The sequence below is a fragment of the Lepidochelys kempii genome, chromosome 1, assembly GCF_965140265.1.
Source record: "Lepidochelys kempii isolate rLepKem1 chromosome 1, rLepKem1.hap2, whole genome shotgun sequence".
NCBI classification, from domain to species: Eukaryota; Metazoa; Chordata; order Testudines; family Cheloniidae; genus Lepidochelys; species Lepidochelys kempii.
The window spans coordinates 186,646,828-186,664,902 of NC_133256.1; the positions used below are offsets into that span (position 1 = coordinate 186,646,828).

General features: G+C 39.6%; 1 protein-coding gene across 7 annotated transcripts in view; it reads right to left on the bottom strand.

The window, feature by feature from the left end:
* Nucleotides 1–18,075, bottom strand: part of EPHA6 (EPH receptor A6) — an 872,967-nt gene that overhangs the window by 65,700 nt on the left and 789,192 nt on the right. For all 7 annotated transcript variants that reach the window (XM_073305263.1, XM_073305254.1, XM_073305245.1 and 4 more), the window contains one exon: nt 16,203–16,412. In XM_073305263.1, the coding sequence (XP_073161364.1) occupies nt 16,203–16,412 (210 nt within the window). The remainder of the gene's footprint in view (nt 1–16,202; nt 16,413–18,075) is intronic.

Sequence of the window (18,075 nt, forward strand, 5' to 3'; positions counted from 1 at the left end):
CTGGTACTGGACAGGCAACTTGGCTGTAGGCAAACTGAAAGAGTTGGACTTGAAGGGTTGAATCGTCTCTTGGATCTCTGGGTTGATTAAATTGGGGTCCACTAAGGAAGCATGGATAGCTGACACTTGTGCTCCAGTGTCCCTCCACGCAGTGACCTTCTTCCCACCCACACTCACAGTTTCCTTCTGCTCCAAGGGTATCTGGGCCTGAGGACCTCTGGTCACGAAAGCTTATGTTCAGATAAATTGGTTAGTCTCGAAGGTGCCACTAGTACTCCTTTTCTTTTTGTTAGTGTCAGTTCACTTGGTATTTAATACAACAATGCTGATCTTATGGAATTGACTTTAAACTCACCTAGAGTATGTATCACTTGTGCAGTCTACTATCAGACGTGTTTCAGGTTAATATGTTTATATGGTAAAAATATATTCTGGTACATTATATCTTAGCTGATTTTTGGAATATTAATATTCTAAATAATAAGAAAGCTTGGAAGGATTAGGTTTTTAATCAGTCAATGCTGGTAAACATCATTTTCCCACTACACACACAAACTGACAAAATATTTCCATCGATAATAATCAAAATTTAAAGAAAGACAAAGTAAGAGAAATGCTGCTTGAGAACTTATTAGAGTTTGATTTAAGGATTTTAGTTTGTATACTTTGACATATGTTGACCCGCCCCATAATTTCACATAACTGCACATTCAAATAGATAGAAACTGAAAAAAAATGCTTAAAAATAAACAGAGATATTATCCATCAAAATTACAAAAAAAAATTGAATTCTGCAAAGCCTAATAATAAGTAAACTACCACACAATGAAACTATACTTAATTTAGACATTGCAATAGCCTTCAAAACTGCCATGTACGATAAAGCCCATTCACATGATTATCAATAAACACAAAAGCTTTGATATGTCTGTAATATTCCTATATTTTTAATCTCAAGCATAGATATTATAGTATTAGATATTGCTAGACATCTATCAATAGCTTCATATTCTGCATGTTTGCCACAGGTCCCTAATTATAATCTTGCAATATGGTGATTCTGATTAATAAATTAAAAGTAAACAATTATGAATGCACGCAATCAAGCTTCATATGCGTGACAAAAACAGACGTGCATGAAATTAGATTGAAAATTCAGATAATTATTGAAGTGTTTTGAGAGGCTCTTGGTAATATTAGGTATTAATGGCAGAATGCCACAACAGTTCATGGAGAGCAGGTAAACTGTCATGTTCTTGTTTTATTGAAGGTCATGAAGGTCAAAACTACCTTGAAATGTTGACTGGTAGCTGTTGGAAAGTAACATTTTCAAAAGCATCTAAATCCAATTTAAAAAAATGGGACTTCGGCCCCTTAATCGCATGGGGTGTTTTAAATTTTTTTACCCAGTGTCATTCCAATATATACAGTCTTAATTTCATTGATATGACTTCAGAAATAATATTCAAGCACATCAGTTTGACATATCTATGACCGTGAAGATATTTAAGGACTACTTAGATCAGGGGTGGGCAAACTTTTTGGCCCGAGGGCCACATCGGGGTGTGAAATGGTATGGAGGGCTGGGTAGGGAAGGGTGTGCCCCCCAAATAGCCTGGCCCCCACTCCCTATCTGCCTGCTCCAACTTCCCGCCCCCTGACTGCCCCCCTCAGAGCCCCCAACCCATCCAACCCCCCCTGCTCCTTGTCCCCTGACCGTCCCGTCCCAGGACTGCCCCCCCCCGGGATCCCACCCCCTATCCAACCCCCCCTGCTCCCTGTCCCCTGACTGCCCCCTGAACCCTATCCACACACCCTCCTGGGACTCCCACGCCCTATCCAACCCCTCCTGTTCCCCGACTGCCTCAGAACCGCCACCCCATCCAACCGCTCCCTGTCCCCTGACTGCCCCCCAGGATCCCCTACCCAACCCTTTCACCGCCACACACGCGCGTGCCGCCCCACCCCCTTACCATGCCGCTCAGAGCTAAGGAGCTTGCAGCCACGTGCGGCAGCATGGGACGAGGGACAGCGGGGGAGGTGTCGGGGCTCAAGGGCCGAGCAGGATGGTTCCGCAGGCTGGATATGGCCCCCGGGCTGTAGTTTGCCCACCTCTAACTTAGATGCTAACAATGGCTTTTTGTTTTGGCCCAAATTCAGTGAGTGCCATACCTTTCACAAAAGCCAATCTTAATAATAATCAGAAGATCTTAAGGAAAAAATCCTATGAAAAATGAATAGTTTGATGTCATGATCTCACTGGACAAATTTCCAGTTATGGATCACAAGGGAAGTTCACTTCTGAAAATGACTCACTAGAAGCTGTACTAGTTAATTACACAACACTATCCCAGACAATACTTTGACAAATCTAATGAGTAACCATTATGGCTCTAAGCAGTTTATACCACATATGATGCAGCTAAAATATATTTTTAAAGTTCCTTGTATGCAGTGGAAGGTATTACCAAAGTCCTGCAAGGAAAGTGACCCTGTCCATGTATCCCAGAGTCCTTAATTAGGGAATCAAGTCACCAGGAGAAACAGGAAATTGTATTTCTGAATACATAATAAAGACAGTTATTTATTTAAATTATTCCTTCTGAATTGTACGTTGTCTGGGAAGCATAGTTTTTATTTTGTTAGATTTTTCATAAAAGCAACTTAGAGAGGAAAGAGAACTCTATACCAGGCTATTAGATACATGGAGTATAATATACTGTCGTAGGTAGCCACATTTTAAAAGGTGGTAGGTTGAGAAATATGTAGCTTGCCCATGATTTCTCTCTTTTTTCCTCTTGCTAAATAATGATCTCTCTCTATTCCTATGTTCTCCCTTGTAGTTGTACTCCTTTTACCTTCCCCATCATCAATCTTCTCACTCCCTGATGTATCCTTACATAGAAATAAAGTGACTGAGTTACACACAGCACCATTACACAGGAGAAGGAATTATGCCTTTGGAACTTGGTCCACAGCATTTCCTCCTCAGTATAGGTAGTACAGTGTGCCAATTCTCTGTGGCTCTGATGGGTGCACACACCCTCTCATACATAAGAGAAACGGGGACACTTCCAGTCTGTTAAACAAATCAGCACCTCTGTCCGAAAGCTAAGGAGCAGAGGATTTGATGCCAGAATGACTGATAACTTCATATTAGTTGATTTAACTGTAATCTAGAAGGCATATTTTAAAACATAGATACAAAACAAAATACAGTACATGGTTAGGATTAACCATGACCACATGACACACTGTTAAACATAATCTTTGTCTACACTGTATGCTAAATTATGTCTAGCACTCTGTCCCTTTCCAGTGTAGACAAGGTCAAAAAGGAGAATGGAAGTGTTGGGCCTAACAAAACTTTGGTTTTGTGGACTGGTAACTTATTTAGTATGGTTCTGTATCTGAATTTAAAAATAATGCCTTCTAGATTGGACCAATTATTCTGCAAAGGTCTATCGTGCTATATCCACTAAGCAGCGTAGTGGTGGAAAAATCCCCTTTTTTGCCTCTGAAAATAAGTGAAGGATAGATTTCCTTTGAGATGGATCATCATACCAGTATACTGTAATGTCAACGCACAACATTTGAACTAAATCAATTCAACTATATCATTATCCTAACTTCCAAAATATAGCTGAAGACACTATCTAATTTTATCTGTATCTTTAAAAAAAATTCCAGACTCCCTCCTGGCCTGCGGTCTGCCATTTGCTTTTATTACCTCTTGTTTCTTATTATAACCAAGCACAGTGAAAATTCAAACTGCATTTTTTATAGGCTATTCCTCGCCTCAGTTTCATTTCATGACCTCCTGTTATTGGGTTAGTTACTATTTAAAGAGTTTATTGTTATCAATGCTTGTTTCTTTCTCTTCTGAATCTTTATTCTCAGAAAATTCTCTGCACAGGCTATTTTATCTATAAAAGTTAGCTTGGCTAATTTTTTGTAACTGTTTCAACTACCCAAATCCTAAATTATTTTGGTTGCCCACTTGTGCTCTGCTACAGTTTTTTATTTCTGCCATGTTTTCTCCATAATATGGAGTTTACAGTTACACGCAATATTCTATATTGAGTCTCACTAGTACAACATAAAACATCTTTCTGCAGATTTATATGCTTGTCCTTGTCCGCCTGGTTTCACTGCTCCAAACCCATTTCTCAAAATTACTCTTACATTCTTCTTCCTGGCTTGCATTCCATGTTATGCTTCCATTTGAATTGTAATTACTGTGTTCACCATTAGTTACTACCTTCATTAACATGCATTTGGCAAAATTAAACAACACACTTCTTTTGGTAAGTTATGCATTTTAAGGTCAGAAGGGATCATTTTATGATCATCTAGTATGACCTCTTGCATAGCACAGAGCACGGAATGTCATTGTGTAATTTTTGCATCAAGCCCTTTTCGTTGAGCGAGAACATATCTTTGAGAAAGACACAGAATTTTGATTTAAGCACTTCAAGTGACACAGAGACCACTACAGCCCCGGGTAAGTTGTTCCAATAATTAATTACCCTTGCTTTTTAAATCACAGGAATTACCATAGTGGATCGGACCCAAGGGTCCATCTAGTTCAGGATCCTGTCTCATGAGAAAATAATCAACATAATTACCACAAATCAGGGAAGTCACCACTACAGCCACATTAACATCTAGACCAATTTCATCTCACTCTTACCTCCAAAATATCATAATATCTATTACTAACTGCCGAGCTCCATAACAAACTCATTTTCAATTCTGTTATAAAATCCCGCACAATACACATATCCAGTTCCTCACAATTGTACTCACACACAACCTGATATCCAACTTCAGCAAACAATAAGATAGTTAATAGAATTTAACTCTTCACCTAGGTATGTTGATAAAGTATTTGCACATGAGAAATTGGCAGAAGGCAAGGAGAAAGTGAGTTGAAATCCAAGTTGGCAGAGAGACAGCTTGCAACTCTCCTAAAGGCAGCTGCCCCTTTGCCATCATAGACGCTATGTAGCTTATTGATTGGAAAATTTAGTCCACTCTTCCTGCTGGAGACTGAATTAATTATGATAAATTAAGGGAATAACGGTTTAGAATTTAAGAGTAAAAGGTAAAAAAAGACTGGTGCTAAATTTCCAAAATCATTATGGAAAAACTGTTTCCTTGAAAAAGATACATATTTGATAAGAAAAAAAGGAATTTAATGGCATCTGAAGAATTATTATATTAAGTTTGGAGACTAAATTCAATCTTTAATGATGCAGGATTAAGTTGCCCCTAAATGCAAATCTCAGTGCAAATTTACTGTGGAGTATTTACTTGTCTCTTCATAGTTTAAGCAACAAACAACTACCGTAAGAAGGGGAACACACCAAGGTACAACAAATCACAAGGATATGGGGAAGGAGACTGTAATTCACACTCACTACTTTTATTCTTGTCCTAAGAAGAATATAATTATAACAGATCTTCCCCAAGTTCTTTTCCTGCTGTGCTTCTGGGTTTAGTTATGTTTTTGCCTTTTTAGCAGGGAATAAAATAAAAAAGCGGGAAAAAACAAACTAAAACAACCAACCAACCAACAAACCCTTAGATGAATCCAGAAGCTCAGCAGGAAAAAAAATCTTAAAAAAGAATCCAAGAACAGGGATCGATTGAAATACAGTAGAACCTCAGAGTACGAACTGACTGACTACCCACACACTTCATTTGGAACTGGAAGTGCAAAATCAGGAAGCAACAGAGACCCGCCCCCAAAAAGCTAATACAGTACAATACCGTATTAAATATAAACTACTAAAAAAATAAAGGGAAAGTTTAAAAAAAGATTTCTGTGCTTGTTTCATTTAAATTAAGATGTTAAAAGTGGCATTTTTCAGCTGCATAGTAAAGTTTCAAAGCTGTATTAAGGCAATGTTCAGTTGTAACCTTTTGAAAGAACCACCATAACGTTTTGTTCAGAGTTACAAACATTTCAGAGTTATGAATAGCCTCCATTCCCGAGGTGTTTGTAACTGTGAGCTTCTACTGTATTTACATTTTGATAAATGACACATGGTCTGTTGCAAATCAGCAAACAAAACAAAACAAAAAACAACCATCATCCCAGTGAGTAGATTTTTTTTTCTACTTTGAAAGATGTGATTTAATCAATTTTGGATGAAGTGACACCTTTAAATGTTACAGGTAGAGAGGAACACAACTGTTTCTGCAATCACATCACTTGTTTGGTCCCGAAGGTTATGTGTGCTTGCACAGAGTGAGCATTGGCTCTAGACTCTCATGTAACTTACCTCTGCACTAGGCTGACCAATCAAGAGGACAGTGGCTTGGTGAAGGAGGTGACATGGAGGGGCTGTATAATAATTTTCCAAGAGCAGATTGCAGAGCCAGTTGGGCTGGAAATTTAAGCAAATGAGACTTCACCACTACCCAAACACCACCACAATCCCACCATGTGTTGTAAAAGACCTATCTTAATTTATACATCTTCTATGTCCCCCCCACACATTGGGAATACAACTCCTTTCCTTTCACACATGGTCTCAGAAGTGAAATAGTTAACACTGCTGACATTTTAAAGTACAACTGGCACCAGAGTCAGCACCCATTGAAACAAACAGAGCAGTTCACTCCTCTCTGCTATTGTTTAAAGCTCTTTGCAAATGCAGGACTTCTCTACATGGTGCGGCCATGCACACGGGAGGGGTGGGATTTCTAAAGCCCAACAACATGGCTGCACAGCACTCCATTAATGCCCACCAGGGAACTTTTAGTGTGCACCAGCAGGGTCCATATGGCCCAGTCACTGCACAACACGTCGGTGCATTTTAGAAATCACCCCCATTTAGTGTGCATTGCTGCCCTGTGTAGACAAGCCCGTAGGCAGACATTGTTGCATTAGTTATAGTATGATCACATTTTGAAGATTTTGTTCACAACCATAAAAGCTCAGGCTTACTTTTAAAAATATGAAAATGGGGTCTCTGCAGAAAAACTGAGGCCTGTGTGCTGACCCTCATCCTTTCCATCTAGTCCCTGCACTTTGGGAAATACTGCCCTGGAGCAACTCTCCAAACATCCTGCACCTCATCCCCAGCAATGGGAAAGACAGAGATGGGAACAGGGTGTTCAAACTTGCACTTCACCCAAGTAATTTGTAGGGAATGGGGAGAAGGGAGAAGGAGGAGCCCAGGAGGCTATTTCTGCTCCTCCTCATTAGCTCTATTGCTACTTGAAGCTGACCATTCTGTCTGGAGCTACGTCAGCAGTGCTGCTCCATGAAATGGAAGGAACCTACCCCTTGTCAAAAATGGTGAGGGGGGACAACCTGAATATGCGCACGTCCTCCAACTAGATGACTCTGAGAATATTCTCTTCCGAGGGAGGGTAAGGAGTTGCACTGCTATGTAGTGCTCAGTTGGCCAAGAAGAAGATGGGGAAAGGTGGGGGGGTTCATCAGCCCCAAGATACAGGTAGGACCTCTGCAATGCAGAGACTAGCTGGACTACACAAGTTCAGCTAGGCTTTCCCCTGAGATGCCCCATCAGGCAGGAATTCATTTTTTAGCTGATTGGTAGCAAGATCAAATATAAAATCTAGATAAAACAGTATTCAGTGGGATTCTAGAACACTTTCCATATCTTCAGAGGTGAACTGAGTTCCAAATACAAATCCATAATTAGTAATTTTCTGTAGATTCCTCTCATATTGGTGATACTAGAATGTTTTATTTTCATGGTGTCTGCAAAATTAGCTAGATGAGAAACTCTACCCTACCTAACGCAGTTAATGAAAGGGAAAACAAACACTGGTTAATACAAACCCTTGTGGCACCTACTCACTCTCTGACTTTGCCTGAACAGTTACCAGTAATTGTTTCACTCTATTTTCTCCTGGTAAGCTGATTCTTAAAGAAAATTTTCCAGCTATTCTGCTTGTCCCAGCACATAAAAAGTTCATACGATAAGTATCACTTGTCAGCATGAATTAACTAGGTAACTTTTTTTTATACTTTTTAGCAACCTATCGTGCATTTTTTCCTCATTAGGCTGAGCGTAATCCATGTACCATAACAAGAAAATAGATATTGTGTGATTCATGAAAACAACATAATTCACCTAATTTCAGTGTATAAATTTGGGGCCCCATTCTGATCTCACTTAAGTTTTGCCCTGGGTTACTATTTAACTAGATTGCTGGCATCAATCTGTTTTGTTCCTCAATTGAATCTAATAACCTTGAAGTGTCTCTGCTCGGGCTACTTTATTCAACTTTAGCATCTCAGGCTGATTTAAGCAGGATCAGGCCCATAAAGTTCACCAAATTATACAGTGAGGACAAGGTAATAATCCTATTTCTACATAAAATTGGGGAAAAAACAAAATATATTAAGGACTGAATTCAGCAATATAACAGATAGGCAGGAGTAATCTTGAATTCTTCTTTATATACCATATAATTCAGTTTGAAGCAGCTTTTTATCTCACTAAATCACATTTAAGGCAGACCTATTAAGGCTTCACCATTAACAGAATCACCAACTTAGTCTCAATGCAGTGGCGCTACAAAGTCTATTCTAACTACATATGCACATTTCCCACATGTACGTGTTTCTCTGGGACTTAGAGTTCCTTCATAATTGCAGATAAACTTTTACTGTATTTTAAAGAAAACTGGTTCATGGGCTACAACATAGGGCTATCTGAAAACAGGGCTACCAAGCCTAAACTCCCTCTGTATTGACTAAAGTTCCTATTTATATGCTAGAAATGTCTTTTTTTTTACGATCTGGTGTTGTCTTGGCAACCTCTAGTAAAAGGTAAAATTTTGTCTCCCTGGAAAAAGGCATACCATTTAGGTCTCTCAGAAGTTGCCTTATCAGTTCCTGATCAATTTGAGACACAAATATTGCAGATGGGGTGTTACTAGGTCTTAATTCCCACTTTCTGTTCCAAAATTGAATCTTGCTGTAGGTCTTGCCTTCCATTACATCAAGTAGAGACAAATCTCTTATTCTCCCCACCCGCTAACCCTAATATCAAAAACACATTTACCCTCAGTTCTGTCAGTAGGTTGGAGGAAAAAAGGATGTCACAGAAGTCAGAAAGCCAGCTTCTGAGATTTTTGTCTTTTCCTGTACTGTTCAAACTATTCAAGAGCTCTTACAGTAGTCTCACAGTCTAAAGCCTTTGGGAAATTTACTAATCCTAAACTACAGTGCTTATTGGCATTCTCCAGCTGCTTCACCTTTCCTAGTTGTAAATTGTCTCTTAACTAGTGTTTCAGTTTGAGCTTGGAGTGCAACAACTTTTCTTAGTAATTTCTTCTCCGGCCTTTTCCTCTCACAACTTCATCTGTCATTTTTTCCAGTTCCTAAACTCCACTCCACTCCCAGATGTACCAAAAACAAAATAAAACCCAAACTAGTATTTTGTACCACTCTACTAACAGTCACGCATAGAGACTCAAATAAATAAATAAAGCTTCTTCAGATTAAATTTTAGAACCAGGGAACTCTACAATTCTCCATAACATCTGTCTTTACGTCAGCCATCAGATGCATCAGCTTTCCTTCAGTTACAGCTGTCTGCTTTCACATGTCAGATTTGTCAGAGGGCCCACTGTCCTTAGCTCAACAGCCCAAAAGAGATGGACACTTTTCTTGGCAATAGTCTGTTTGTGGATCAGTAATGATCCAACCAACCAGGCCTGATCCAGTCATTAAATACACCAGAGAAGGCAAAAATGTTGGTTTGCCTCTCAATTTCATCTCTCTGCAAATGCTGGCCCACTTTCCATCTGAGGCCTGGCTCTTTGTCCACACAGATGGGAGGCAATATACTGGCAGATTCTATGGTGTCCCATGGCATACGTACTTCTCCATGGAGAATCTCTGGAATAATTTTCCCCAAAGCTACTGAAAATATTAATAGGAATAACTCCTGACACTAGCAAAAAATTAGTGGTGTGTGCCAACAGAAAAAGGATAGCAAAATCTGGCAACTTTTTTAAAAAAATGTGATGAGTGCAGTCCAAGAGGTAACCTCCTTCAGATAAAGCTGTATTAGGAAGACTGCGACAAGGGTGGGATGGATTGTCGGACATGTTTTATGAGAAATTAAACACAGAAGTAAATAAATCTTTACAAGGGAAAGTAAAGAGATATTTGCTAAACCACACCAGAAGTATGTGATAGTAGTGAGACCTCAGAACATAGACTAGTGTGTGAAAATAAAAATATATATTGGACAACAACAGAAGAGCAACCTAGGATTCCCCAATGGATTGCAATACTCTCTAGCTAAAGGTTGTGTCTGCTGAGGGGCGCAAGTCCTGTTTGTAATACATGGTCAAAGGGTGTATGTTTAATCAAGCTGCTGCTTTTCATATTTCTTTAGTGTATACAGCCTGTTCTAGCCATAGTACATGACAACTTCATATTCTTTCATTTGAATTCTGCTCTCATACAGTATCTTCTCCAACTGCCAAGAGCTTGGCACCATTGTCTCCTGCACCATGGATGAGAATCTACAAAAAAAAGGGGTCTTACGGCTTCAGATTGGCTTGAGTCTTTCTAGGTAGACTCAGATTGCTAGGAAAATATCTAACTTGTGCCACTTTTTTCTTTTTGGCACAGAAATTAGGGTAAAAAAGGAGGAAGCACTATTTCCTGTGATCACAGAAAGAGTGTGTTGTACTTGGAGATAAATAAAGGAGAGGTGCACAGAACAATATCATTGTGGAATACGCCACAAGGCTCTTCTGTGGAGTACTGCATGCCCTATAGGTAGTTGGCTGTTAGAATCTCTATAAAAAGGAAATAAAGCAACCCATATTGTAGGAGCACAAAGTCTGTATATTAGCACCTGAAGTGCAAGGTTTACTCCGCATGTGGAAAAAGATTATATGGAATTGAATAGATTTTATGCTGCTTTGATAGATCTAGTAACATGCGGATTGGAGTAGAGAAGTTGTCCATGAGTTCTCCCACACGTTTGTTGAGAGCTGAAGGACATAGCTTCAAGGTCAAAACCCTGCGAGTATGAATAAACCAGCCTAAGGAAGTTCCATATTTTTTGCAACTGGAAGAAACTGATCTCTTTGCTTTCTCTTAGCATCATGCTAAAAGCTACCCCAGGTGTCAGTAGATTCTGTTAGTGGATATTTTCCTGGCTTACAAGAGGATATTTATGACTTTTGGTGAGTAACATAATGAGCTTATAACTTTTTACTCAAGAACCACACTGCTAAGATCAGGTTTGTCAAGTTTTTGCAAGGTATCATCTCCTGAGTGAATGAGGTCCTGGCCATTTGGGAAAAAAATAGGTTCCTCCTGACATCCTAACTAGGTCAGAAAACCAATTATGTCTTGGCCAGTAAGCTGCTATAAGGTGACTTTGTGTCCTGGTTTTATCTTCTTCATTATCCAAGGTAGAAAGGGGGATCAGAGAAAATGTATTCTGTAAGATGTTTGGACACAGATGTGAGAGGGTCCACCTTGGGATCTTCCCTTGAGTTAACTTTAAGGCCTGCTTAAGGACCAACAACTTCAAGAGAGTCCTAATTAACTCATCAGATTTTGTGCATATCACCTTTATTATGTGCAGTGTCCTGATGGATTGGATGTAAATAACTGCCAAGTGGAATAGCTGTATAAGATCTTGCTGTAGAATAGTCGTATTGTGGCCCCTGCTGATTTACATATGACATTATGGTTAAGTTGTCTGGTCAGAGAAAAATGTTTTATTTCCAGAAGACTCTTTGAAAGGCTCTCAGGGCCAGCCTCACTAATCAAAGCTCCAGGATGCTGATACCATTCTCTGCTCCATCTGGAGTCAAAGCCTTTAGGAAATGGATAGCAGCTTGTGTGGCTGAGGAGCACACATTGTGAAGGTAAAATTTGTTATAGTTGTCAGGTGAATGCCGCAATTCAACTGTGTTGACAACAGAGAGGAAGCTCAAGGCTTCCTGGGCTATAGTCACATGCTCTAGTGGCATATTGCCACTTTTTTATCATCGATCTATGGCTGAAACCATTATTCCCAGTAACGAATATATGTTCTTCTACCTTGTGTCTCCTGAGAAGAAGGAGAATTGGGATCACAGAGATTAGCTTCTGATTTGACTCTTAGGATATACATATCTTTCCTTACTGTATGCTGATCACGTGTCCCAAACTGAATTATTAACCTTTCTGTTCTTTAAGGATACAGCCATGACTCTAGGTATTAAAACCAAGCAACCAGTGATCCAATTACCAAATAACAAAGAAGGGCAAGAAAATCTCCAAGGGGAGGAAGAGAAGAAGGAAACCCCATGAGTTTAAATTATAGGTAAAATAGTTCATGAATCCAAACTAGTTTTGTGAACCCAACTTTTATGTTTAGAGGTTCACAAAGCCATTTTGCAGGTGTCCTCAATTAATGAAGTCTGACATGAAGCGCTCTCTGCTTCTCTGCAGTTCTAGTCTCAAAAAAGAGCTCAAATGCAGGAAGGAGTGATGCAGAAGGCATGTCAAGTCATTTATAATGCTGTTTGTGGAGAGTTTTCAAGCAAAAAGCTTTGTGTATTATGCTGTGCTTTAGCACTATTAAGAACAGGATAGCTGCCTTTGTGGATAAAGGCTATCATTGTTCAACTCTCTACCCAGTGTGAATGATTGACCAAACAGACATAAACATATCTGACATATGTGCTATAGTCTAAAGCAGGTCATGATTTTACAATGAGTTACCTCATTATTGCAAAATCACAATACTACAGCCAAAAAGGCAGGCACATAATAAAATCTAAGCTCTATGAAACACATGGAACAATCGCTCAATAGTTATATCTGTTAAAATCTATTGAATAGATAAAGCCCATGAAAACTTTCTAAGGTTCTATGATTTTTTTACATTGAATAGGGGAAAATTCCTATTTTTGGTTAAATGGTCTACCATTTCCCAGTGGTTTTAACCAATTGTAACTTGCCTTAAGAATCAAAACAGTTTGATCAATTCCTCCAGCCATCACTATATTCAGTGGGAGGGTTTAAGAAATAAACAAGGGAAGCACATTTACAATGGAATAAATTACAAAGTTTCATGAGTCTTTTGTGTATAGACTATTAATGCTGGAAGTGGTGTATTACAAAAAAGTTGAGACTGGATATATCTGACTTTCTTTTAATTTTTTTCAGTGTGCTGAAACGCTTCCAGTAAATGCCAGCAACATTTTGAAAGATTGTCAGTGTGTAGAATTTCAAACCATTTTTTGGTTTAACACCAAACAGACATACAAACCTGTTGTTTTGCAAAACCCTAGGCATATTATGGTAGCTGCGGTGAATTCAGCAGGATGAACAGAATAGTCACTCCAATAGAAATACACTAGATCAGTTCCACACTGTGGCTGCAATCCACTTCTTAAACTGAAAGCACGTTAAGGAATAGGTTGAGTAGCCATTTTGTTTCTGATCCTTATGATGGGAACCCATAAGTCTATGGGCATTCTGGAAGGATACTCTATTAATTAGAATATGCTGTGTATCTGTGTAATCGTTTTAGTTTCTATGGTGCAGATTAACATTATTTGAAATGAGCATATATTTAGTTAAGATTCTTAAAGTTAGTAAAAAGAACAGGAGTACTTGTGGCACCCTAGAGACTAACAAATTTATTTGAGCATAAACTTTCGTGGGCTACAGCCCACTTCATCGGATGCACAGAATGGAACATATAGTAATATATATATATACACACACACATACACACACACATACAGATAAGCTGGAAGTTACCATACAAACTGTGAGAGGCTAATTAGTTAAGATGAGCTATTATCAGCAGGAGAAAAAATTATTATCACTACAAAAGTTTTTTTCTCCTGCTGATAATAGCTCATCTTAACTAATTAGCCTCTCACAGTTTGTATGGTAACTGCCAACTTATCTGTATGTGTGTGTATATCTATATATATATCTTACTATATGTTCCATTCTATGCATCCGATGAAGTGGGCTGTAGCCCACGAAAGCTTATGCTCTAATAAATTTGTTAGTCTCTAGGGTGCCACAAATACTCCTGTTCTTTTTGTGGATACAGACTAACATGGCTGCTACTCTGAAACCTGTCATTAATGTTAGTAATCATTACAAAAAGGGAGTTAAAATTTTATTTTACCAAAAAGACTGTCGTTCAGTATGGAACTTCTGTCGACACACCAACATACTCAATTTCTTATTCCCCTCATACTGCATCCAGTATATCTTATGTGTTGTAAGTCAAGTTTGAACAGTGTTCTCCAGGTTCAAGAATTTAAAAACAAGTATTCTTCATTATAGCCAACACGTTTACTTTTATAGCATAATGCACTTCAGTATTAATATGAGGAGACTTAAACCTTGAAAACAAGGTCAGTACTCTTTCAGATAGTAAACGTAAGCAACATAATTAGATATCTGAAGTATAAATGAGGGGGATGGGTTGATCCTTCAGCTCTTCCACTCATAGTATTCCCACTGAAGGGAGTTCCAGACTCCTGAGTACCTATGAGGTCAAGTCTCTGGTAAGATACTTTTCAGAATATTTTAGATAATGTCAGTGGATCACTGGATGCCAATATCGGTCGAAAAATGTACAAGATCAACTTAATCTTCATCAACACTGCATGCCTTCATCACAGAAATGTGTAAAAATGCCACTAAGAAGATACTGGCAAACTTTCCAATGAACAAAACAAAGTTAACAGCTGAAAAAATATGTTAAAAAAGCTAAACTGTGATTCACATTTGAGTAGATGGATCCATAATGTTAACAGCATAGTAAGTTATCCCACTTCTCTAATTTTAAGAAGACCAAAAGAAATTAACATTCTTTATGCTAAAAAAGGCAGCATTTTTATTAATTTGATACTGAGGGAATAACCTGTGAAGAAAAATGATAAACTAGCAAGCTTGTTCAGGGCTTTAAGGGGACTGAATAAATCAACATATTGCTATACTACCAGATAGTTCAAAAACAAGCTAGTCCATATGAAATTGCTAAAGGTTTGAGTGCTTAATAAAGGTGATCACAAACACAGTTATAAAGACTTGCATGTGATCCAATTATGTTAGAATGCATTCTACCTGGAAAACAATGACCAAATGTTTCATGTGGTTCATAGGAATCAGCGAGAATTTTTTGTTCACTTTTTAAAAAAGCATGTCTTTGCAAATTTACACCAGGGCTGTGGGTGGGTATGATGGGGATTTATAAACCCCTAACTGAGGCCAAGACAAGAGAAAAGCTGGAACAGGACTGGGCCAGGAAAGCTCCGCTCCTCAGGCACTGCCAAGCATGTTCCTGGGGAAAGGAGCAGTATGAAAAGAGCTCCAGCAGCCCAGCTAGTGGGGAAAGAGAGTTCCAGCAGCCCAGCTAGTGGGGAAGGAGAGAAACCATTTTCAGGAGGTGAAGGAGTGATTACCGAGGTGGCCCTGCTGTGAGGTTCCCCCACACCCCCCTGTAGGGACCACTCCAGATATAGGGAGAACTGTGTGCAGGGCACCAGAGGGTTGCCTGCATCAGGCCTGAGACTCTGGGGGTTTGGAACAAGGACTATTATCAAACAGCAGCCGTGCCCCAAACTGAGACATTGGGTGGGGTAGGAAGTGGCTGGGGAAGGTGAACGGGAGGTGACCCAAGTGTAGGCCAGGTGGTGCTGTCACACTTTCAGGGCCCTAGTCTGGGACCTGGTGGAATGGGAGGACCTGGGTTACCCTATCACCTCCAGATTCCCCTATGCTTAGTCCTGGGACAGGCAGGACTAGGGTGCTACTGACAAGAAAGCTGACCCAGCTGACCCCTGTTCAGGGAGCCCCTCACACAGTGAACTGAGAGAGAGACTAGAGCAGCAGGCCCTGACCACTAGGCCTGCTGACTGGACAGACCACTCTGCTACTGTGGGGAAAAAGGGAGTGGAAATGTTGCTGGCATTTACTGAGAGGAGTAAAACGCTGGTTGATAAGAAAACTGGGTGGCTTCGGCATTACTTAAAAACCTTCAGTGAAGATTACATTTAAAAAAAACAGCCCAGTTATCCAAGCCCCACACACTAATAATGAAACAAAACAGTCAATCCAAACTACTATGTCTGAGGCACAAATTAGGTTGAAATAGGAATAAAACAAATGCAGTTGACACAATTTAATAAACTGTTCAAATTAGATAAGAGACACTCACACTTGTTGTGTAAGCAGCTTCAGGGTCATCCTCTAACACTCGTGACAGACCAAAATCAGAGACTTTACACATGAGGTTACTGTTGACTAAAATATTACGGGCTGCCAGATCACGATGTACATAGCCCATATCTGAGAGATACTTCATGCCAGATGCAATTCCACGAAGCATGCCAACCAGCTGGATGACTGTGAAGTGTCCATCATGTTTCTGCAAGTAAGATAGTGCACAGTATAAGTTCAAGGAACATTTCTAGTTTTGATGTATTTAACACTATTTACATAAACTGCAGTTTGCATTTAAAAACTGATTATAGATTTAGGGTCCAATCCTGCACTTCCAATCCAGGCAAACCTCCCAGTGCAAATCCACTGTTATCACTTGCTAGTATTCCCACTGTTAGTTGATTCTCCTCCTTCTTGCCCCCTCCTTTCTCTGCAGCCCTTCAGCTCTCCAACCTCTCTCTGTCCATTATGTGGGTCACCTTCCTTTTCCCTTTCTTTCCCTCCCCTCCATCAAATCCCCCTTCTAATCCATCAATTCCCTTGTCTTCCCAACCTTCAGTCCCCAGTGCCCCTTCCCTCCAAATTCCCAAAAACCTAAAATCAATTTTGGACTATAAATGAAACAATATATAACAAAGTCCCTCCTCCCACAAACATCTAAGACCCAATGGAAATGACATGCTGTATATCTGCTATTACTCCACTCACTTTAGCTTTGTATGCAGTATCCCTTTGTATTGTCAAAAATAGCTAAATGCAGTCTGAAGGCTTGAAGCACATATAGTATTAATCAGTAATTTCAGCAGAGTGGATACTCTTATTTTTCTTTTGCTGGGAACAAGTCATAAAAATGCAACTCTTTCTACTGGCCTCTTAACTACTGTATAACATACCAGTAGCTATTGGTGCAAATCATTCAGTATTTTTAAAAACAGTAGTATATTTCCCCCCCTTAAGTGTTAAATGATTAGGAGCCCTGTATAAGTCAATATAGCTGATCTTATACAAGTTGAGTGTATTCACAATTTGTAACCCTCCCTTAGCACTGTAGTGAAGACACATGCATGTGTTATTTCTGATCTTTATTTTGGAGCTACTGAAAATGCTTTTGAGTCTAACTTTCGACATCCCTCTGTAATCAACCCTCATAAGCACCGAAACTCCAAGATGTGTCCTTTTAGGTCAAAAAAAGACCCACAGAGTGGACACATGATCAGATTTGTAAAGCTTTCAGCTGTAAGTCTCCAATCAAAGCAGAGATTTACAGACCCTCCATTTAAGCCAGTCATTTGTAATAGTTTTGCTCTTTAATGTCTACAACTTTATTATGCGCTTTAGAAGCAAAATGACTGGCATGTGATAAACACTAACTCTGAGAACCAATAAGTTTCATAATTACTTTTTCCTCCTGGATATCCTGTAACTGTCCCAGCTGCTTCAATACTGTGCAGCCTACATGTCCTCAGCTCTGCTATCACAGAAGTCAATGCTGATCCCCCAAAGAGTCATGCTGCATCTACATAATCCACTGATTCTTCCTCTGCCCGCCCAACTGCCATCTACAGTTAGGCTGGTCCACAGTTAGCAGTCAAAGCATTGGGAAGGATGCAGTGAGGTACCCTGACACTCCATAAGTGGGGAGATGGTTCCTTCTTAAAGGGGCAATATTGCATCGGGGGAATCTCCCAGATGAAAGCTCCATGATTGGGGCTATCATGCCAAAAATCTCCACTTGGCAATTAGGAACAGAGAGATAAAACGGGATCTTCTCACTGACTCCAAATCCTCTCCCTCCCAATAATTAAGGAACCTATTCTGTCCTTCCCCTGTTGCAGCCACACAGGCCTAGGTGGTCTGACCTAGCAGCC